The sequence below is a fragment of the Colossoma macropomum genome, unplaced genomic scaffold (genome assembly GCF_904425465.1).
Source record: "Colossoma macropomum unplaced genomic scaffold, Colossoma_macropomum, whole genome shotgun sequence".
Classification (NCBI taxonomy): domain Eukaryota; kingdom Metazoa; phylum Chordata; class Actinopteri; order Characiformes; family Serrasalmidae; genus Colossoma; species Colossoma macropomum.
Window position 1 is genome coordinate 29214547 of NW_023494786.1, and position 24557 is coordinate 29239103.

Sequence of the window (24557 nt, forward strand, 5' to 3'; positions counted from 1 at the left end):
AGTGGAGCTCCAGGAGAAGAAAATGATTTAAGGAGTTCAGAAGGTTATTCAGTTTCATCAAACATAGAGAAACTTCAAGATGACTTTCAATGTAAAGCCATGTTTACAGAGTGTATTTGGCAATCAAGAACAGCAAGGTTGTGGCCTGCTGACCAGCACATTGCTATTGTCGGAACGAAACATTGCATCTCCAAAAAGGTAACTTTAAAACATACTTTACTTTTAATGTAACTTAATAGAACCAGACTTTTTTCCAAGTTATTTTGGGCTGTTTCTTTTTTATTTAATTTATACACAATGTAAAGGACAACAGGCATTTTCAAATTATATCAAAAACTGGAAAAATTGAAAAAATAGAGGTAATAGGTTTTGTTCTGACAGCAGCGATATGTTGGCTAGCCAGTACTAGTTTCTTCTGAAATGTTTTTTGCTACCTAGTAAATAGACAATATCATTGTGCCACTTAAAAGCAGCAAAAGGAGTATAAGACTTTTTTCGATTGCATGGACCCCAAGCCCCCCACTGTCAATGTGGAAATGTAATCCAGCCTTATGACTTTTGCACAATACTGTATTTCATTTATGTGCAACCAATATAACCCCAAAGCTTTTTTTCAGTTTGACCTTAAACAGGGATCACAGCTGTTCCTGATCATTACCCTTCACAAAAGCTTTGGTTGTATAATCGCTCTTCCCACCTGGAGGCATGTGCTGCAAATACAAGCCAGTCATGCTCATCTGGTGGATCAGAGATGCAGAGGTGTGATGAGGAAGGGTTAACTGCCTTCATCCTTCACATATGGTGTTCAGAACCTGTGGGTATTGGGCTCTCCTCACTCTCACCTTGAAACTGTACTGAAATCAGTTTCGGTATAGAGAGCTGGGATGTGTCCAAGCTAAGTGCTCAATTAGCCAGACTAGGCCGTATGATGGCTCCTATTTGGAAGACAGCTGTAAAGAGAGAACCGCACACATCTGTTCAGAATGAAAGGGATCATATTATGGAAAACTGAGTTTATTGAGTATTTAAGTGTTATGTAAACATAATAATAATAATAATAATAATAATAATAATAATAATAATATTGTTAAAGTTTTTAAACACACCTTTCATTCCCAGTCAATACAGTCCAATATATGGAAACTAAGTTGGCCGTTTTGAATTAGTCATGGTTGTGATGTGACAACTAAAAATGAAGTGATGCAGCAGGTTGTTCCTGCACACAGTCCTTAGCAGACGTATTGAAGTGGAAGATGCGTCCATAAATATTTCATATTGCACAGCAAAAAGGTTATAGTTTACAGTGCATAGTCACTCGGTTCATTCACTGGAGGGGACATGCACCACTGCACCGTCAACTGCATTGTATTTATGCGATTGTAATACTTATTTTTGTACTGCACATTATATTTTTATTGTTGTTTCAGTATATTTTATTATTTAACTTATACTGCATCTGTTTAATAGCATACGGCAATACTTTTGCTCCTGTTTTGCTCTTGACTGTACTTTGTGCTGCTGTAATAGACGACTTTCCTTCCCTGGGATTAATAAAGCCATCCATCCATCCATCCACCCATTTATCCATCCATCCATCCACCCATTTATCCATCCACCCATCCACCCACCCATTTATCCATCCATCCATCCATCCATCCATCCTTCGACCCATTTATCTATCCATTCATCCATCCACCCACCCATTTATCTATCCATCCATCCATCCACCCATCCATCCATCCACCCATTTATCTATCCATCATCCATCCATTTAACTTTCCATATACTCATCCATCCATCATCCGCCCATTTATCTATCCATCCATCCACCCATTTATCTATCCATCATCCATCCATCCACCCATTTATCTATCCATCCATCCACCCATTTATCTATCCATCATCCATCCATCATCCACCCATTTATCTATCCATCCATCCACCCATTTATCTATCTATCCATCCATCCATCTATTTACAGGGTAACTCACATCAGCACATGCTCACCATATCTATCACCATAATTTCACCATATTTAATCTTAATTTTTTCTCCAGACTCAGTTATGCTACTTTTTTTCAATTTTAACAAGAAAATCTTGCAGGTTTAATTCTAAGGGATGAAGATCAATCAATCAATCAATCAATCAATCAATCAATCAATCAATACAGAGCAAGGGATGAAGAGGGGTTGGTGTAAATGTAAAAATGAATTATGGACTGTTTTGGCACATGAACCCACACAAACATGACAAGTTGACCTCTAAGGAAAAGGTGTAACAAGTTATTAAAAGCAATGGCAGATTATCGTGACAGTCGCTCTCTTTCCGACGCGCACTTTTCACAACGTATTCACGAGGGCTGCATCTCTGAAAACAAATAAAAACAACTGTTAATTAATCCATATGAACATAATTAAATGTGATTAAGACTAATGCTTAAAGGTGCAATTACTGTGAGCTTGAGGAAAACACAGCTAATTAATTCACAGAGAGAAAGAAGGTGAGAACAAGAAAGATTATGTTGCATTCTGAGTGAAGAAAAATGCGTTCGCGGTGCGTTCGCCTTACAGATGCGTCCTTTTTCACTCAGACTGCAATAACTCCCCGAAAACATTACTGTCACCAGCATTTCCGTTCCAGTGAGTCTCTCCTGCATCCTGTTTTGCACACATTATTGATTCTGATTGCCTCTTAGATGCCTGGCTGTTTGTGTTTACTATACGCTGTAGAGTGTGTTGTATGTGTGATGTCTGCGCAGGTGTTTCGGAGAGGACGTGTGCATCACCATCCCTGATATTGAGGCAGTTGTCATGGTAATGCAGCCGAGTGAACCACGCATCACCATCACTGGCGCAGAGCAACTCAACACGCCAGCCTCTGACCTTGCTCTCGGCCTATTGCTGTTCAGGGATTTGCATATCTTCAGCACCATTACCAAGAGCGATGGGATCGTCCCTAATACAGGTACTGACCAAAATCATACCAAACACATCTCCCGGATATCATAATGGACACCTGTTATACAGATATGTACACTAACCGGCCACTTTATTAGAAACCTCTACTTTGTAGAGCTAGAAATATCTGTCCGAACCCGAGACCCCACTGCTTACGCCAGGTTTGGGTGTCATTTTCCGAATATGTGTCGAGCAGAGGCCAGGTTCAGATTTCCTATTTGGGTTCTCACAGTCTGCCTCCAAGTTTAAAAGACCCTGTACTTCCCACGTACTTTGGTTTTACTCCTTAATTTCTTCTTCCTCTCTAGCTCAACACTATAAAACCGTTTTAATCTGGCTTTAATACTGGAAACTCCCACTCGTGTTGAATTTAGAACAGAGGTCCATGAGGCTCAAGCTTAAAGAAAATGGCTGAGCAGAAAATAAACTGAGAATTGATTCAGGAAAGTACATATTAGTGAAGCTAGAAGGACATTTAATGTGTTTGTAAACATGTTATATGTACTATGTTTTTTGCTGTTACAACCCCATGTTGTGTCTAGGGCATTGTGGGATCAGTAGCATATAGCATTTAAAAGACTGGTGATGATAGATTAAAAGATGGAGGAACAGGCCAATAGAGCTTTTGTAGCCATTTTATTAAAACCAACCACAATAAAATGGAGTGCTATGATATCTAGTACCACACTGGAAGAGTCAAACTGTGGACAGCACCAAAGAAAAGAACTAAACAAAACCTAACCTCACTAGCCTACTCTGAAACAAAAAGTATTTAGCTAACCTAAAAGAAAAAAAAAACAAAAGCTAACCATTTCCCACTCCTGGCCAGTAACCAAAAGTACATGTGGTGGTGCCCTCTGACCTGGGGAACTAGACAGAGTAGACTTCTAGATGGTGTGAATGTATAGGCACTCCTCTGACCTGTTTGAAACCCCAGGTGGTACAAATAACCAAACAATCTCTTGTAAAACAGTTAAAAGTGTGCAGGTAAAATACCACAAAACACTTCTCCAAACACAAGACAAAATCTTGCAAACTAAGTTAAAAGAAGTGCTGGTAAAATATCTAAAATACAGCACACATTTAATCAGTCCTCTCTCTTCAGCCATCTTGAAGGCCTCTTTTAAATCTTAGGCTCCTCCCCCCATCTACACCAGCCAGGCCTCTGATTGGTTAGAAGTCCTCCTCACATGACTGACTGCAGGGCAGGTACACCTGTGAAGGGAAGGACCAGAAGAGAGACAGAGACACAAACACATAAAAAGACCAAAATACTCTATTTACACTATTTAAGTATTAAATAGATGAAGGCTAACATCCTGCTATGTCAGCACCACACTGCATCAAAACAATGCATGATGTAAAGTTTATCCTGACTAAAAACTTGTATCCACTCACTGGCCACTTTATTAGAAACACGTACTGTGTACTTCCATTTACTGGCCACATTATTAGAAACATGTACCTTGTACTTTCACTCAGTGGCCACTTTATTAGAAACACCTACCTTGTACTTCCACTCACTGGCCACTTTATTAGAAACACTTGCCTTGTACTTCCACTCACTGGTCACTTTATTGGAAACACCTTGTACTTTCACTCACTGGCCACTTTATTAGAAACACCTGCCTTGTACTTACTAACTGGCCACTTTACTGAAAACACATACCTTGTACTTCCTCTAACTGGCCACTTTATTAGAAACACATACCTTGTGCTTCCACTCACTGGTCACTTTATTGGAAACCCATACCTTGTGCTTCCACTCACTGGTCACTTTATTGGAAATACATACCTTGTGCCTTCACTCACTGGCCACTTTATTGGAAACCCATACCTTGTACTTCCACTCACTGGTCACTTTATTGGAAACCCATACCTTGTACTTCCACTCACTGGTCACTTTATTGGAAACACATACCTTGTACTTCCACTCACTGGTCACTTTATTGGAAACACCTACCTTGTGCTTCCACTAACTGGCCACTTTACTGGAAACACGTACCTTATAGTTCCACTCACTGGCCACTTTATTAGAAACACATACCTTGTTCTTCCACTCGCTGGCCACTTTACTGGAAACACATACCTTGTTCTTCCACTCACAGGCCACTTTATTGGAAACCCATACCTTGTACTTCCACTCTCTGGCCACTTTATTGAAAACACCTACTTTATAGGTCCACTATATAGTGTACAAGTGCAGACTATTGCCCATCTGTTGTCATGTGCAATTAGTTTTTTCATGCTCTGTCCACAAATGTGTTCTTTACTAGCAGATGTTGCTAGGTTGGACGTGCTTTACAGAACATTGGCAAAAAAAAATCTAATTCAATTTAAAATGTTTTATTAATTTCAAATGTCAAATGATTTTTGTTTTACATGCATACACAATAAAAAGCATTTGAAATTAAAAATGCACCTAAATTGTACTTTGACAAAAACAGTGCTACAGTTTCTCATTAGATTGCATTGAATTGTTGTCAGTGCTCTTGTCTAACCTAGCAACAGCTGCTATGAAAGACCACGTTTGTGGGTGGAGCATAGATTTATCAGCCCACTAAAAAACAAAATAAAACCCAATTTATCATTGTTTAGTTTCTGACCACAGGACCGCTGTTCTCCAGGTATTATTTGGGTGGTGGTCCATTCTCAGGACGTCAGTGTCACTGCAAGGTTGAGAGTGGACCACCACCCAAAAATATCCAGCCAAGAGCAGCTCTGTGGTCAGAAACTGACCATTGATAAAGAACTATAGGATGAATAACACAAACTGTACATCAACAGTTGAGCTACAGTCTCTAATAAAGTGGCCGGTGAGTGTATAATTCAACACTGCATTTATATACTCAGTTAGAGAGAGGCGCTGCCTTCAGTGAGTACAAACCAGCACGCGGCGGCAGAACATTACATTATTAATTTATCTATCCGTGCGTGCGGCTCTGCTGAGGGATAAAAACAGCAAAACAACAACAAAGTCATAAATAAGTGAAGAAACGACACCTGGGCCGCGAGCGCAGTCCCATCTCAGCTCTAAATAGATGATATCCTCATTCATTTATGAACACGTCCTTCCTCTGGCTTTCGTTATAAACTCCCTCTTTCTCCCTCTCCGTCTCCCTCTCTCTCTCTCTCTCTCACCTCATTTAATTCTCGCAAACACATCACAGATTTTAACTTTTCATACACACCTGAGAGAGCATCTGCTGCTGGTTGACAGAGAGAGATAGAAACAAGAGGGAGAGAGAGAGCCTTACAAAGAAAAAGAAAGAGAAAGAGTGAGAGAGTGCAAAAGGGAGAGAATGAGAGAGAGAAAGAGGGTGGGTGAAGGGGAAGAGAGAAACAGAGAAAGAAGGTAGAAAATAGTGAAAGAGAGAGAGAGGAAAAGAGAAGAGATAATAATAGCAATAATGATAATAATAATAATAATCATAATGAATAATTGTTTTATTTGTATAGTAAAACATAATATAAAGCTATACAGAGCCTCCAAAAACTTAGAACTAAGGGAGAGAGAAAAAAGAGATAGAGGGAAAGGGGGAAGGAGAGAGACAGTAAAAGAATGGTAAAGAAAGAGAGAGAAAGGGAGAGAGTGAGAGAAAGAAAAGGGGAGAGAGATAGAGAAAGAGAGAGACATTCAGAGAGACAGAGAAATAAGATGGAGAGACATACAGAGAGAGAAATAAGAGAAAGAGAGAGACACAGAGAGAGAAATAAGAGGGAGAGACATACAGAGAGAGATATGAGAAAGAGAGAGACTTGCACAGAGAGAAATAAGAGAAAGAGAGACATACAGAGAGATCGAGAAAGAGAGAGACACAGACAGAAATAAGAGAAAGAGAGAGAGACAGAGAGAGAAATAAGAGAAGGAGAGAGACACAGAGGGAGAGACATACAGATAGAGACTTGCAGAGAGAGAAATAAGAGAAAGAGAGACAGAGACAGAGAGATTGAGAAAGAGAGACACAGACAGACATAAGAGAAAGAGAGACACAGAGAGAAATAAGAGAAAGAGAGACATACAGAGAGAGATATAAGAGAAAAAGAGAGACACAGGGAGAAATATGAGAAAGAGAGAGACATACAGAGAGAGATATGAGAAAAAGAGGCATACAGAGAGAGAACTAAGAGAAAAAGAGAGACATACAGAGAGAGAGAGATACCGAGCTAGAGAGAGAATTACAACTAAGGGAGGGAGGAAGGGGGGAGAGAGAGAGAGAGAGAGAGAGAGAGAGAGAGAGAGAGAGAGAGAGAGAGAGAGAGTCAAATGTTTAAATAGATGCTGTTACATGTTTGTCCAAGTTCTAAGACTTCATGATCGGTTCAGGTCAGTCAGAACAGCACTGTGGCACTAATCCTCAAGTCTATCAGACGTCACTGTGATGTTTTCAGTGTGCAGTTAGCCCAGTGCTGATTGTTGATATATAAGCTTCTATCACTTGTTAGCTACATTAGCCTTGCAGCTCCAGTGCAGAACTGGACATGTCTTAACTGATCAACATCTTTTGCGGTCAGGAGGAAAAGTGTGTACACTCGATGTTCGGCTGAACGTCTGCATTAACGTTTGTGTGCAGAGCACAGGTCAGGGGTTTTAGAGGAGATGGTCCACAACCTCGACTACTGTGACGTCCTGGTTTTGGGGGAGGAGTTAAAGAAGGGTCTGGAGAGTCTGCACCTGCCCCGCAGTGCACTACTGGGAAAACATCTGGACTGCACCAACTCCACCACTGGGATGTCCATTTATGGTGAATACAGCACAAACGTCCAAAACACTGAACTAAAATCTCCCTTATACACTGACGTTAACAGGTCTGGACGCAAACACTGATTTTTAAAAAAAATATTGTACACGTGATCTCTCCATGCTCTGCTTTCACTGTAGGCAACTATTATTAAATGTACAGGATGTGTGCAAAAGTTTAAGCACCCCTCGTCTGACTTTTTATTGATTTTTTTTACACTCTAAGTCAGGGGTGTCAAACTCAACCACTAAAAGGGCCAAATTAAAAAATCTCAACAAATCTGTTGGTCAGCTGTGTTTTTATTTTATTCTTACTTAACGTTTTGCCTTAACCTGAACAGGCCATTGTTTATTCAAAATATGCCAAAACTACTGCAGCAAAAATTAGGCATTGAATACGTGAACTATTCAAATAAAATTTTTAAATAAAAACACGTTGTTTTATACAAAACAACAGGCTACATTAGCTGCAGATCACTGTTAAACCTCTTTAAATGTCCCCAGTGTGCAGTAGGTTTTTAAAACTGCCTATTTGCCCGAACTAGACACCTGGCATCTTTTCTTAATGTGTACCTGCTGGCCCATAGGTCGTTGTTGGGGGGAGGGGGTCGAAGTGCACATTATGTTGTAGTGCATGCTGGGAACTGTAGTGCAGCTCATGGTGAAACAAGCTAATATTAATAGAAAATTCAAATAATTTTGTGGGCCTTGCGTTTGACACATGGTTAAATAATGTCATATCTATGTTAAAGATAACACAAAGTGTGTTTCCATAACTGGGCACAGAAATATTTCATCACATTTTGTGTCAAAAGTAACACAGAATGTGTTGTTTTTTAAAACACTTTCAGAGTGTAAGTGAAAATAAGTTACACATCCTCCACAGAGAACACACTTCTGCACATTTTAATACACAATTACGTAAATACTAAATGTTTTCTCCACATTTTAGTGCATAAATTTGATTTATTTGCTGAATTTAAAACATTTGGGAAAAAATAAAATGTCGCAAAATGTCTTGGCACCTTTTATATTCTATGTCTTTTTTTTTCCAATATGCTAAACTCAGCAAATAAATAGAAATTGTGCAGCTAAAATCTGCAGAGCAATGCAGTATTTAAGTGTTTTCTTTGTAGAGAAGGTTCATTTATTTTCACTTAGAAAATCAGTGAAACGTCATTTGACCAAAAGTGTTCAAACTTTACATCCGACTGTAGCAACTATGTACAAGCCCACTGAGTTTATTATGAAGTTGAATGTGAACTTTGACGATGTTCTATAAATTTGTCCAACCTAGTAACAGTTCCTACAAGTGAACACTTTTATGAGCAGAGCACAGACAGGTCAGTCAAGTTCATTTGCAGTCAAACCAACACAACATGACAGGTTTACTAACATCAGCTTTGTTTGGTGTTTTTTAAATCGTGTCTCCAAACTTTTGACTTGCAAACATCTCTGTGTAATTGTGCGTCTGTGTGTGCTGCAGGTGTGGACTCCATGTCTCATTACGCTCAGGTGATCAGACAGGTGCGCTTCCAGAGCCTGCGGACAGGTATGTCTGTGCGCAGCTTCAGAGTGAGCTGCTCCGAACTTAACGGACGATACACCAGCAACCAGTTCACACTGCAGGTGAGAGAGAGTGACAGAGTTTGAACACCCAGTAAAAGCACACGTCTTGTTTTAATCAACAATATCCATTCATTTGTAAGGAGCCCCTGAAGGAACGTGGTGTAATTTTTAAGTGAAAGGGATGTGGTGTATTTTTTTTTAGGTAAAAATCTGGTGCGCACCTGATACTATCACATATATATATCAAATATAAAATTTACCAAAACTTTTTTGGGGATAAATTGTATACTTTTTTTCAATATGTTAAGTTCAGGAAATGAGCATTATATAACACCTTCTATAGTGCTTCTCATAATAATAATAATAATAATAATAACAATAATAATAATAATAATAGTAATAATAATAATAATAATAATAATCTCAAAACACACACACATATATATATATATGTATATATATATATATATATATATATATATATATATATATATATATATGACAGTACTAAGAATAAAAGATATAAACAAACAAACAAATAAATAAACAGCGTAAGTCTACTGTCATATATTAAAAAGCAAGAGTATTAAAAAAGGCTGTTTGTGTTAATCTCTGAAACACTTGCTGAGCAGAGTGAGGAGCGTCCATTTCACAGGGACGTCTGTTGGTCAGTTTGTGTTAGATTCAAGTGCTGGGATGCTGCCGACCAGAGGCTTCTACGAATGGAGAAAACATGCGTGTAAGAGTTGATGAAATAAGGGACTCTCGCAGCGTCGCTGTCTCTTATTATATGTGTGATCTTAACACTTTTCTCTCTTTCTGTTTCTCTTGATTCACTCAGGTTAATGTTCTCCACAGAGAAAAAGCAGTCAAACATGTCAATCACATGGTGGCTCCGCCCAAATACACACAACTTATCCATCAACCAAACATACCTTCAAATGGCCACAGCTCTGGTAAGTGACAGTGAGCATGTATCTGTATGTATTACAGTTTTTCTTTTATCATAGGTCTCATGCATTTCATGCAATAAGTTTCTGTTTTCAAAACTCTTAACTCATTTCTTCTCACCATCATGCGGCTCAGCAGATCATGTCACATCCAGAATTAGTAGGAATCATTGGGCCTTCAGAAAAGAGTAAAAATGAGCTAAAAATTACAGGCATATTTCTAGTACGCTCGTAATTTCTAGTTCATTTTATTTCATATAATCATCATATTTGTTGAATTTAAACTCTGCAAATACTGTAATAATACTCTTTTTTGGTTGTTACATTTTGTGGAAACAAAAGACTTAAAATCTTGAAAAACCCAATTTAAAATTATCCAGTCAGGAGTTTTTTCTCTGTGCTATCTAAGTAGATACAGTCAAGCGAGCTCTCCTATTGGTTAGGACTTCAGGGGCCGAACTGAAAGCCTTACACGTTAGATTATTGCTGCAGTCAACTGAAACTCATTACTCAGAATTTTCCACTTTTCAATAGGAATAATCAAAGAGAACGGCCCCTGCAGCTGGGAATTCCTGCTTGGAAAGTCAGGGTGGTGTTCAGAACTCCGAGCTTAGCATACAAAGACAAATCAACATGGCTGTTTTAAGTTATCTCTTACATCATTAACGTTAGCTACAATACTTGCTTTCATGGAGGCATCCAGGTTTTTCCCACCTTGTAGCTCGAAAGCACGGAAGTTAAAAACGATGCAAAATTAAATGCAGCATAACTACCAACATAATGAGGAAGTAACAGAGGAATCAACCAACCATGTTTTGATTTCCAGTAGACGGGACCAATTTCCTTCCATCCGGAAGTTACAATCTTCAGATGTCTGTTTAATTTACATAAACCACAAAATGTTCATGTACACTTCTAATACCTTAGTGCTAGCATACGACTGGAAAAAAAACACTGGAAAAAATTAGCATTTAGTGATAGAGGTGTGTTTTTTTTCTTGCATTTTCACCAAATTTTGTAATTGATGGCCCAATCGTGAAGGCCTAGTATCATGGCTATCAAGTCATGGCTGCCACTTCTTCATACAGACCTCAAAATCAACTCATTCTACCAGAACTCTAACTACAAGCTCTCTCTCAATAACAACAGTCTGTCCTTGATTACACGATGAACTAAAAACGTGGAGGAAGTCCTACAGGAATTCCATAAGGAAACACAGAAATGAAATGATCTTTTTACTGTACGGAATGACTTACACTATATGTTATCAGAATGAATCAGAAGTGCCAAAATATGTGCGAAATATATGGGTAATTAAAAAATTCACAAAACAAAGCTGAACTAATTCCAGTACAGAAATGCAATATTGTACACACAAACATAAACATGTAGGATATTCACTGATTGATTAACAGAGTTATGAAGCCCCTCCTCCTTCCTGTCTACTTTCTGCAAAGGTGCCTCTACCTTCTGTTTACCGTGATGCACCTCACCACCTCCTGTGCGCTTTCTCTCCCTCTCCTGGGGTGGAAAATTCAGATCCAGAAACTAAAACTCTTCCTTAGGAGAGCAGCTGCCTGGCCTCCCTCTACTCCAAGTTTGAGTTAATTAGAGAAACTAAGCAGTTGGAGCAAAATTGTTTGAGGATTTTTCATTTGTGGACCCTTTTGTCATAAATCATTCCAAAGATTTTATCTTCTGTAAAGATACAAAGGGAAAAAAAAAACATGAGTAGGTCTTCAGCTGAACTGGGAATTAGTTGTGTTTTTCTAAATGACTTTACTTTAGAACTGTAGCGTTGTGTTTAGAGCTTTAGAGCTTAGAGGGTTTAGAGCTTAACTTGAGAAGTTTTTTGGTAACACTTTCTATGAATGTCACCTTTGTAAGCATCTATAAACACATTCATAACATGTTATAATGCGTTCATAAGACATTATAAACATAGCTATAAATATTTATAAAAATGCATTATACAGTATAGCCATGCTTATTATGCATTATGAATTGTTAACATAGTACATTATAAGTGCTGATCATAACAAATTATAAGAGCTCATAAGTCGTATTTGTCCGCTCTAAGTAAAGTGAAGCGTACTGTACTAAAGCCTCCTCCAGTGTTAAGAGTGAGGCTTCAAGTTGAAGTATTTACTGAAGGGATTTACTGAAACACTAAAACATACACAATAAAGCACATTACAGGCTTCAAATGTCAGAGTTTAAACTAGAGCTGCCATCAGTGTTTTACCCAGTGTGGGAAAGGTAATGTACACCACCGTTAGCTTGGTATTTGTCTTTACTTTACGCTCTCCAAGCTGGGACTGACTTCTTTGGCCCTGACATTATAACATGTTATTAACACTATTTATAATGCATTATATTAACAATTCATAATGTATAATAAACATGGCTATAAAGTGTAATTCAGTGTAATTCTTTTTATAAATATTTATAACCATGTTTATAATGCCTTATGAATACATTATAACATGTTATAAATGTTTTTATAGATGCCTACAAATGCGACATTCATAGAAAGTGTTACCAGTTTTTTTTGTGTGTGTGTGTAAATGTGTAAAATGCGATGTGGATGAATAGAAAATAGTTGGTGGCAGAGTCTGAATTAGAAAAGAATACATGGATTTCGAGAGATGAAGTCACTGAATGCATTTTACCTCAGAGCGGTGAAAACTGATCCACAGTTTAGTCATTTGTGTTGACACAGGCCCATAACCAGTTGTATAAAAAAGAAAGATAAAGTGATTTGCTTTTGTTCTGAGGATGAAACGTGTGCGAGTTGTGTGTCGTGCTGCTTGTCATTCCATCCTTCTGTACAGCATTGTTGAAGCTCTAGTAAGGGTAACACTACATAAGACTATAGTGTTTTATTATAGCACATCTCTGCTACAAATGAAAACAAACTTCATTTTTCAGTTTTGAGCACCTACTGTTTACAAACAAATCTGTTGGAGTACAAATGTTACAACATACCCCATAGATGGGGTCAATCATAACAGACTGAGGGGCTGGTTTTAATAGAAAGGACTGGTAAATGAACACAAACACATTCTATACAGCTCTATGTTGTTCAAACCAGATGAGCGAATAAATATGATGAGTGAAAAGAGGTTTACATTTCATTTATCATATTAGCATCTTACATTTTGGCCCACACTCCACTGCGTGACTGTGTGTGGCTCACCTTTGCTATGTGAATGAACTGCATTAAGTTTATTATTGGTGTTTGTCACTATCCCAGGGTTTCAGTCGTGATTTTTCTGTTGTGGCCGTCATATTTGGGACCGAATTTCTGGATTCGCTGCTCTGCATGAGCATAACTAGAGGTGAAAGATGGCTAAAATCAATCACCTTGGTCGATAAAATAGGCTGCAATCCTTGTACAGTTTCCCCTGAACTCCTGGTCCCACTGAAACTGGTGGAAAGCTTCCAAATTTGTGTTTTCCTAACATTTATATTTATCTCATACTCAGCCCCTCTCCCTAGTCTGGAGAGTCTCTCAAAGCATTAAAAAGCACAGAAGCCCACCGGCTCTTCACGTTTGGGTGGGTAAAGGATCCCATGGTGTTGCATAAAGAGGAGAAAAAAGTCTGTGATCATAGGAGGGTAACGACATCAGCTAATTAACACAGATGTGAACAATGCCAGCCTTTGGATCACTTTAGCTGATGTTAACAGCCGAGAGATAAACAGTCGCCCCCCTAACGGAGCTGCAGACAGGTATAACTTTACTCTCTGTTCCTGGAGATTTTAGATGAGGTTTGAATGGAGAAACATAAGCATTAAATATCAGACTGAATGTCGTGGGTCGGAAAACTATGTTGTGTTTCAGACAGACGTGATTCTGTAAGTTTGCTAGTGCAGTTAGTTCAGAGTTCAGCTCCAGTCCTGAAACCTCTGCACTGCATAACTGTGGTTTCCTGGTTAAAATCCCTGATATTATTAGCTAATTAATCCCTTCTTGAGCTGAACGAGGTGTGAACAGCAGAGAGAAACACTAAACTATACAGTGGAGGGGCTCCAAACCTGGAGTGAAAACACTGAATTAAAGGTCTGTGTGTCTCTCGTCATTCTCAGCTTCTGTCACATCCTGCAGGTGAATCATTCACAAAGCACAGCAAATTGAAGTCGTCACATTAGCAGTCAGTTCCTTGATTCGGTCCTCAAAATGGCAGCGACTATGCAGTGTGACGTCACGCGAAACGTGAGAATACTCATAAACTAAGCACGATTCCTTCTACAGGTGTGGCCAACGCAGTGACCATAGTGATAGTGGTTTGTATCGTCGCCCTGGTGGTCATGGTGGTCCTGGGCGTCTACCAGCTTTACCTTACGCACATGCAGGAGGACATGGACCTGCACACGCTCTCCGAGAAAGAGAAGGACTTGGATCTCTCTGCTCTCACCATCACCGTGAACCCACTGGAGGTAAGAGAGAGAGAGAGACAGACAGAGAGAGCCCAGCCTTCACTACAGTACTGTTTCAGCTTTGGGTGCACGTTAATGCAGCATGTTTGATGTTAAAGTTACGTTCACTCCTCAGTCCATATATGGAAATGAAGCAGCACAAACAGCTCATTTTGAATTTGTTGATTTTGTGATGTCACAAAAAACAACAAATTTGCACATATCAGCCTATTTAGCCTTCAGCGATGTAGGCCCGCCCATTCACGCTGAAACTATAAGAACAAGTAGGGCAACCGGTCAGAAGAGAGCTCCTTTGCCTACAGTTGTGTGCAAAAGTATTGGCACCCCTGCTCAAATGATGTTTTGGCGATTTTAGTTTAACAAAGGAAAAGAAGTAAAATATAAAATAAGTGTGACGTTTATACAAAGGTAATCTCTCTCACCATGGGTGACATTTGAGACTTACGTCAGTGGGGGGCAAGCCATCTCAGTCAACTATATAGTAAGTATAAAACCTATTTTTAGCAAAAACCCATATTTATCAAAGTATAAACGGTGTCCTACCTTAGTGAAGTGCAAGATGGCGCCCTCGGGGCACGACATCAAGTGCACTTGTTTTTCCAAGTCCATGTAAATGGCCTGTTCAGTATTCAGCACTGCAATGTCAGACAGTCTCTCCTGACTCATAGTGTTTCTCATGTATGTTTTCAATCGATGCAAGCAAGAAAAGTTCCTTTCACACAATGCACTGCTCATCACCGTGGTCAGGAACAACTTGAAGAGGTTACTGATGTTTACTAGGCTTTTACCCAGATCTGACACTTCAAAGTGTGCCAGTCGTTGATTGGAGCCGATTTCTTCTGATGGCACAGTTGAAGAGGGACAGTTCTGCACTCATCTTCTCTTTAGGAATTCCTTAGCAACAATAAACAGACACCAGGCCTGCCTCAGTGTGTTTTAGAGCCAAGAATGTTGTTTAGTGCATTAGGTTTTCCAGATCATTCCACCCGAAACTGATCACGGACCTCTTAAACAGTTTTGTCCAGTACAGCAAAATAATTCCTTGTAGTAACCCATAGCTGAGTCAGCATCTGATCCAGTCACTGTCACTTTCAGTTCAGGAAATGTTAATGTTTCATGGCCTTTACCATTGACTGTGTCAACTAGGGGTGCGGGAAAAACTCTATTCTTAGATGCATTGCGATGCGGACGTGAACGATTCTGAATCGATTCGTAAATGTCAAAAATCGATTTTCTAAATATTTAATTTATAACGCAATGTTGACGGAACGCAAAAGGCGGAACTGGAAGTGGGTAAGTGCAGCGCCCGGACAGTCTGTGGCGGCACATAACAAAAACACTGCTGGGTGAGTGAGAAATCCGACCGGCTCCCTCTGCATTAAAGCCAGGTTAGGTCAGGAGTCACAAAGCAAATGTAAAGAAGAGCCATTTTGCCATTCAACGAAGTCAGACCACCTTGGGAGCCACAACATTTAATGTCCAGTATGTCTCAGTACGTGTTAATGTCCTAGTATGGGCTAAAAATATAAACGAGAGCGCAGATTTACTCTACTCTGCTTTAAGCTTTAGCCGCTTTCCTCCCATCTCCGCCAGAAACCTTTTCTTCAAAACTAGAAGAGTTTCTTGTAAAATGTCTCAGCGTCCGGCTGTTTTACGAGGCTGAAGTCACTTCTCATTCACTACTCGTTCTAATTTTCCTGTTCCACCTTAAATTCTGAATGTAACTGCTGCACCATTTAAGGTGGAACGGGAAAATTCGAAAGAGAAGCGAGTTCATTTTCGCAACTTTTTAGAGAAAGACAGTCTCTCAGCAGATTTAACCAACCGCGCTGCTTATAAATGCGAATAAGTCCTCCAAATGTTCGTCTTAATCTCTGTTTTTTCGTTCGCTACTGGCGAGGCCAGACCTCGGGGCTATGTGACCTGCTGTCTGTTCTCAGTCGTTGAGAACCAGGGCTTTCACGCTATGCTGCACACTTGGGAACCGAGATTCAGCGTCCAGTCTCAAAATCCCCCCCCCCCCCCCCCCCCCCCAACCTCTCTCTACAACGAGACGAAAACCGAAGTTATAAGATTACTAAAGAAAACGGGAAGGATGGCTGTAACGCGCTGCGTGGACACCCATTACCGCTGGGTCTTATTTCAGGGTAACAGCGCATTTTATCGCAGATGAGTGGCAGCAGCGTCTCTGACTGAGAGCCTTCTAGTTCACTTGCTACATCACTTCCATTTGGTTTATTAATGAAAGATATTTTAGATATTTAAAGCAAAGTATTTGTAATGATCCGTAATGCATTTACATTATGGATCATTACAAATACTTTGCTTTAAAACTACCAAGTTTTTAGACAGTAGGAAGATATAAATCATGTATAGAGAAAAAAGATGCATCGAGATGCATCGATAATCGTTTTATAATCGCATCGCAGCCCTCTGAATCGTAATCGAATCGAATCGTGAGGTGCCTAAAGATTCCCACCCCTAGTGTCAACCTTTCGGCTGTCCATAGTTTGTGTTGTTGATTTCTGTTCAGTGAATGCACAACTGAGGGCTTGATTTGTGAAGGGGAACATGAATTAGAGGGGGAACCGAATCGGATACAACACTTGACCTCTTCCATGGATGCTGTGGGCTGTGTAGTTGTTTTGAGTGCACAAGTCAACTGTGTGCTTCCCAGAGCTTTTAAAAATCACTATCTGTTCCCATTGCTAACATAGTAGAGATTAGGTACTAGCTAGGCTCTTGACCGTGGCATAAAGTACATTGCATTGCATGAAAATGTGTCGCATCAGAATGCAGGCTGCCCCCTGGTGTCGTGGAGATCAGCCTCTATACATAGTAGATAGTTCTGAGAAATGTCAGTATTTTATAATTAAAGTGAGTTCACAAACATTTTAGTGGGGGCAAATGCCCCATGTCACCCATGACTCTCACCCTATTGAACCTGTGTAACTACATAAGACAAGATATGCTGTTACAACTATTAAGAGACGCCTGTGTAATTCCATGAGTAAAAACCTGAAGCTGAATCTATTAATTTAATGTATTTACATAAACTTTACTACTGTAATCCATCTGTGACAGAAGATATTACCAGTAGTTACATTGTTGTTGCATGTATTGTTAATAGCTACAGACACTTAATATAAAGTGGGACCCTTTTTTGCGCTTCTTGCAACAGCTTTCTATTTAATGTTACATTATTGCGAGTGTTGGGGGTAACTCAGTATAAAGTCATGTGTTACTATAATATGATTACTTTTTCTGTAATCAAGTCATGCAATGCACTACACTTTAAATTCTTCTTATCACATTTATGGTGCTTGCATTAACAGAACAATATTAACTAAATACAGTGCATTTAATGCATAAATTTCCTCTATATAGATTATCTGTGCTGGTCCTTGTGTGTAGTTTGTTGTGCTACCTGTGTCAGCAGACTGACTGATTGTGAATATGAGCAGTGCAGCGTGAGCTCAGGAAGCTCAACGAACAATCTGCTGAAGCATCTTATCATTATGCTATTATGAAACCGATGGATAAATCCCTGTGCTAAGGAACAGAACCTCATCTAAATAGCCCAGACTTCTTTTCGATTTTCATTCAGGAACAGCTCCGTGAGATTTATAGTTTATTCATAAAGATTGTTTTTCAAGGCAGCTGTTTTTGAACTGGCTAGTTTCTCAGTTTTCAAACAGGTTAATAACATTATTCAGTGTAACTGGCTGTCTTGTTCAAAGGCAGAGATACTGACATGTCTTTTAAAGGATGTTTTCTGTGATTTGCTATTCCTTTCTAAGTAAAAACTTAAGTTTTCCCCTTGTACTTTCTAATTGGTACAGATCTGTGTGGGTTTAGAGACACAGAAGTAAAGTAACAAGTAGTGCGATTACTTTTTTCAGGAAGTCATAAGTAGATTAATCCCATTATAGTTTCAGAGAAGTAAGTGGTGATTTGTAATGGATAACTACCCAAACCCTGGTTATTGAAAAACTGGCTATTGAAAAAAAATTTTTTTGGCACTTTATGGCAGGAAGTGGATGGAGGGAGACACACTTAGTGCTTGTTCAGTTCAGTTAATTGTAATTTATACCGAATCTTTTTTTGTGTCGTGTGTTCTGAAGAGCATCGAGGAGCTACAGCCAGCAGAAGAATTAACAGAGGAAGAAGTGGAGGAGGACGAGGAGGACGAGGAGGATGACATCACCAGCAGCGATTCGGACAGCGATGAAGAAGGAACTACAACTCCCAGCATGCAACCACAGACAAGAATGCTGAGCAAGATACAGTGGCCAAAAAAAACATTGCACTGCTGAGAACCACTTTTACACATTCAAACACACACACACACACACACACACACACACAGGCCTGCAAGCTGGTTGACCTCAGTGCGTAAAAAAGAAGGAAAAGATCCACGAAGCACAATTTTCCCTTAAATATGTGATGAGATACCATGAAAAATTTACATTTCCTTGAGGTAAATATTGTACCATCACTGCAAATATTTTGGCAAGTGAAATTATGTTGAATCTAGTCAGTACATGTAATATTTGTCATTGTTTTGAGTTGCTGTTATAATGTTATAACGCCATTCAACTTATTTCTAGATGTTTATATGTGTTGTAAGTCAGTATAACTACAGAAATGGTCTCAATCCATTGGCAAACAGTTTTATTTATTTCAAGCCATAAAAATACTACATACAAAAAGACAATTCCACTAGTTAGAGATTTAAAATTCAAATATTTCTACAGATAATTTGAATAATCATTGAAATCTTACAACTTCATGTAATGAGGAACCTTAGATATATTGAGCAGATTTAGAAGATTTCATTTGAAAAGATTTCATTCTTTGCAGTGATAGTAACAAAAATGTGGCGATGCTGGAGTTGGAGCATACTGGGTGAGTTCTAAACTGGGTCTGAGACACTTGGCTGATTGCTAGGACAGCAAAGTAGTGACACAGCCAGAAATTTCATTTAAGGAGGCCATCGTACAAGTCTGGGGGGGGAAGCAGTCTTAGCCTCAGACTCTCCACCCGCATGTAAATGAAGAATCTGGTGTCTACTGTACAAATCAAAACTGCTGGGATTTTGTTAGCTGCATTCTGGTTTACTGGTACTGTTACTGCTAAATGGTACTTGTAGTGCTAAATGGTACTGCTAAATGGAACTGATACTGCTAATTGGTACCGCTAACTAGTACTGGTACTGCAAAATGGTACTAGTACTGTTTAATGATACTGCTAAATGGTACTGCTAACTGGTACTTGTGCCATTTAATGTTACTGCTAAATGGTACTGATAATGCTAAATGGTACTGCTAAACGGTACTTGTAGTGCTAAATGGTACTGCTAAATGGAACTGGTACTGCTAATTGGTACTGCTAACTAGTACTGGTACTGCAAAATGGAACTGGTACTGCTAATTGGTACTGCTAACTAGTACTGGTACTGCAAAATGGTACTAGTACTGTTTAATGATACTGCAAAATGGTCCTGCTAAATGGTACTGGTACTGCTAAATAGTACTGTTTACTGGTACTGTTACTGCTAAATGGTACTGCTAACTGGTACTTGTACCATTTAATGTTACTGCTAAATGGTACTGCTAAATGGTATTGCTAAATGGTGCTGCTAAAGTTAAATGGTACTGCTAAATGGTACTTGTAGTGCTAAATGGTACTGCTAAATGGAACTGGTACTGCTAATTGGTACTGCTAACTAGTACTGGTACTGCAAAATGGTACTAGTACTGTTTAATGATACTGCAAAATGGTCCGGTTAAATGGTACTGCTACTGCTAAATAGTACTGTTTACTGGTACTGTTACTGCTAAATGGTACTGCTAAAGTTAAATGGTACTGCTAAATGGTACTTGTAGTGCTAAATGGTACTGCTAAATGGAACTGGTACTGCTAATTGGTTCTGCTAAATCGTACTTGTGCTGTTTAATGGTACTGCAAGAAGGTCCTGCTAAATGGTACTTGTACTGCTAAATAGTACTGCTTACTGGTACTGTTATTTCTAAATTGTGCTGCTAACTTGCACTTGTACTGCTAAATGGTTCTGCTAAATCGTACTAGGGCTGCTAAAACTAAATGGCACTGCTAAATGGTACTTGTACTGCTTAATGGTACTGGTGCTGCTAAATGGTACTGCTAAATGGTACTGGTACTGGTACTAGCCTACCTTTTACAGCACTGTTAGGGTGACTGTTGAAGCCTGAAATGACCTTGTCACTCTGCTCATTCCCAACTCAGTACTGAACTTTGTTTATGCTCCATTACACCAGTCAACTACTATACTAGCTAGCCAGGCAATGGTCAGCTTCACAGAGAAACAAAAAAAAATACAGAATTACACACTTTATTAACAAAGTATCCAGTTTTTACCATTTCAAAAATGATGTTGCATAGCAAAAAAGAAAAAAAAATCTGCCACTTCAAAGCTTGCAAAACCAAAGGAGCAGACTTCAGGTACTACACACCTTGGCTGATTCACTACATTTGAGATAAGGGCAAAATTGTGTGAATTAGATTTTTTCCTGAGCTACTCCTTTAAAAGCCACTCAAAACAGCTGCAGACATTACTTAGAATAGCAGCTTGCTGAGGGGACTCAATACACAGCATGAGCTATGAATTAAAAATGAATGCAGCCTTTAAAGAGAAGCGCTCTGTCACTGCAGGAGTGTTTAGGCGGAGTGCTTTGGATTTCTAACCTGGTTTGCTGGCAAAACTACTGCTGCACACAATCCAAAAGACGCCAGCTTGGACTCCACATGTGGGTGTGTTTGATCAGCCTGGTGTGGTTAATCTTAACTGTTTCTTAATCCTGACTGACCTTTAACTTCATTTACTCACCTACACTTCAATAGAACCCCATAACTTAGAACTCCACTATACAGTATATCCACTCTGTCCTGTAGCTCATCTGTTGCTGCATAGTTTAGCAGCCCCCCTTTACCCCCATTTATCATTGGTCAGTTTCTGATTACAGGACCATTGTTGTCCAGATTTTATTTGGGTGTTGGTCCATTCTCAGCACAGTGGTTGGTAATGGGGGGCTGGGCCCACTTAGACTTTTGGTTACTCATCAATGCTAGTAGGCTAGATGATGTATTTGTGCAGCACTTTGAGATCTATTTGTAATGCTGAATATAGAAAATATGAACAAAAATGTACTGTTACTGCTAAATGGTACTATTAAATGGTACTGATCATGCTAAATGTTACTGCTAAATGATAGTGGTACTGCTAAATGGTACGGGTACTACAAAAGCTGAATGGTACTGCTAAATGGTACCTGTACTGCTAAATGGTACTGGTACTGCAAAAGCTGAATGGTACTGTTAAATGGCACTTGTACTGCTAATTGGTAATGCTAAATGGTACCGGTGCTGCTAAATGGTGCTTGTACTAATAAAGCTAAATAATACTGCCAAATGGTGATGGTAAATGGCACTTGTCCTGCTAAGGGGTACTGGTACTGGTACTAGCCTACCTTTTACAGCACTGTCAGGGTGACTGTTGAAGCCTAAATTGATGTTGTCACTCTTTCCCAAAGCAATACTGTGGTCCATTGTCAGCACAGTGGTTGGTAATGAGGGGCTGGGCCCTCTCAAATTTTTGACTGCTCAACAGTGCTAGTAGGCTATAAGATGTACTCATGCAGCACTTAGAGATGTATTTGTAATTTGAAAATATGAAGAAAAATGTACTGTTACCTGGTAACTGGTAGTGGTACTGCTAACTGGTACTACTAAATGGTACTGATGATGCTAAATGTTATGTAACAGTTTTAAAACACAAGAAAGGCAGAAAAGACAGAATAGGGAACGTATATATATATATAAAATCATGGTGGTTGTCAACCTTATTATTGCGTGATTATCGCGTAATACTCCCTAGCTGGCCCCCTCAAGCTGTAACCAGACCCACAAAAATAAAACTCTGGCTTTTCCACTGCTGCCAGGTGAAGTTAATGAGGGGGTTTCCAATAAAGTGGCCAGTTAATGTAATCCATTCTAAGCATCTCTATCCATTGACCTAGGTGGAAAGGAGCGTCCACCAACTTAACCAAATTAGCCATGTGCTCTTCAGTCAGTGGTGAATTTTGTTCTTAGTGGATCTTTACGCAAAGACGACCTAGTTTACACACACACACACACACACACACACACACACACTGTACTTACATTAGAGACTCCTGCTTGTATTTTGACTCCTTTTGTGATAACGTTTGGTGGAAAAGCAGAACCACCCTGCCAACTTTTCCAACCCGTCCCCCCCTTTTCCTCCCCATTCTCTCTGTGGCTGGAGGGCGGAAACGTGAAGACAGTGCTGTGAAGGCGGAACCTCCCATGTGAACCAAAACATGGTCATAATTACAGAAATCAGTTCCTGCTCTGGATCCAGGTGTGAAAACTGCCTTCTTAAAGCTAAGAGTCTTTGTCCAGCAGATGGCGCCTGTGAGCCTTATGCAAAAATTCATCTAAAGGTGCAGTAAGTCTTTTTCCTGGCCGGTAACTAAATAATGAAAACCTTTGCAAGTACATCCTTTTCGGAGATCCTTTTGGGATCAATAGAGCCTTTTAATGTTTCTATAACAGTCAAATACAGTTCTGAGGGGTTAAACATAAAGATTTAAGGAATACGCCAGCATTTTTCCACCTCATCTCTGTCTGCTGCACCTGTATTGAACTGTTTATTACCACAGACAGTAATTTAAACACGTTTCCAGGTACTTTGTAAAGAATAGAAACCACTGACTCAAACACACTATAGAAGCCAATAGGCAGTTGCTGAATTGCATGATCAAATGTTTGAAATATGTGACTTTAATGCAAATTCTAAACTATAACCATCACTCTCGGACAATCAGAGGGGAACCCTTACGGCCTTGTAGGCCTTCAGAGTTGCCTTAATGATTTCTGGGAACTAAAAATTAATGTCTGTAACTTTTAGTTCATTTAATTCAACAGAAAAACACCTGAATTTAAACTCTGCAAGTATTACAGTTCTACTCGTTTCATTATTAAGATCTAGATGGAAAAAAGGGTTAAATTCTTGAGATACCCAGTGGATTTTACCCAATTGGCCATTCAGGACTAGCTTTTCTCTGTGCTATCTAGGTTAGATATCTCTAAGCAAGCTCTACTATTGGTTACGACTTCAAGAGCTGAAGCCTGACGCATTAGATTAACTATTACTATAATTACCAAGTAACAGAGCAGATACATCACTGACTGTAAATAAGAGCAGCCGCCTAATCAATGGATTGTTAGAAAGAGAAAACAGAGGCTCAGCTCTACACCAGAGCTCACGACTGAAAGAGTCACTATAAAACTGCTAGAACGTGAAATAAACCCTAATATATGATAATAATCTGTCACAAGCTTCAAGTTAAACATATAATATGAAAATATGTCTGTTAGGAGCTTCAGATGTCTGTGTTTGATCTAGAATTGCGTTAATCTGGGACGCCTTAACAATAACGCTACTTCTGCTAGCATCCCTATGGGATTCTAGTTATTTGTTAGCGTTAAGCTAACAGCGATTCGTTGATTTTCTGCTAGCTTCTTTTTAGGATTTTCCGTTCCACCTTAAACACTTCAGTAGTTCATTCTGGTGCCTAAACGTGCCAGAATCTAACTGCTGCACCAGTTAAGGTGAAGCGTAAAATTCTAAAACGAAGCAGCTTCGTCAGGGAACTGTTCATGCAAATCACCGTTAGCTTAGTGCTAACAAACTCCTAGAATCCTATAGGCATGCTAGCAGAAGTTAGCATTATCGTTGAAGAGTTTTGCCGTTTATGGTCCAAACTGAAGGCCTAGCCCTAATGATCATTGGGCCTCATTCACCAACTGTTCTTAAGAAGGAATTTCTTCTT

At 39.3% G+C, this 24557-nt stretch overlaps 1 protein-coding gene across 1 annotated transcript in view; it reads left to right on the top strand.

The window, feature by feature from the left end:
• LOC118826664 (calsyntenin-2) overlaps window positions 1-19106 on the top strand; it is a 166289-nt gene extending 147183 nt beyond the window's left edge. The window contains exons 12-17 of the mRNA XM_036597697.1: window positions 2760-2965; window positions 7533-7703; window positions 9186-9328; window positions 10110-10224; window positions 14477-14661; window positions 18786-19106. Of these exons, the coding sequence (XP_036453590.1) occupies window positions 2760-2965; window positions 7533-7703; window positions 9186-9328; window positions 10110-10224; window positions 14477-14661; window positions 18786-18977 (1012 nt within the window). The 3' untranslated portion in view covers window positions 18978-19106. The remainder of the gene's footprint in view (window positions 1-2759; window positions 2966-7532; window positions 7704-9185; window positions 9329-10109; window positions 10225-14476; window positions 14662-18785) is intronic.
• Window positions 19107-24557: the final 5451 nt, after the last annotated feature.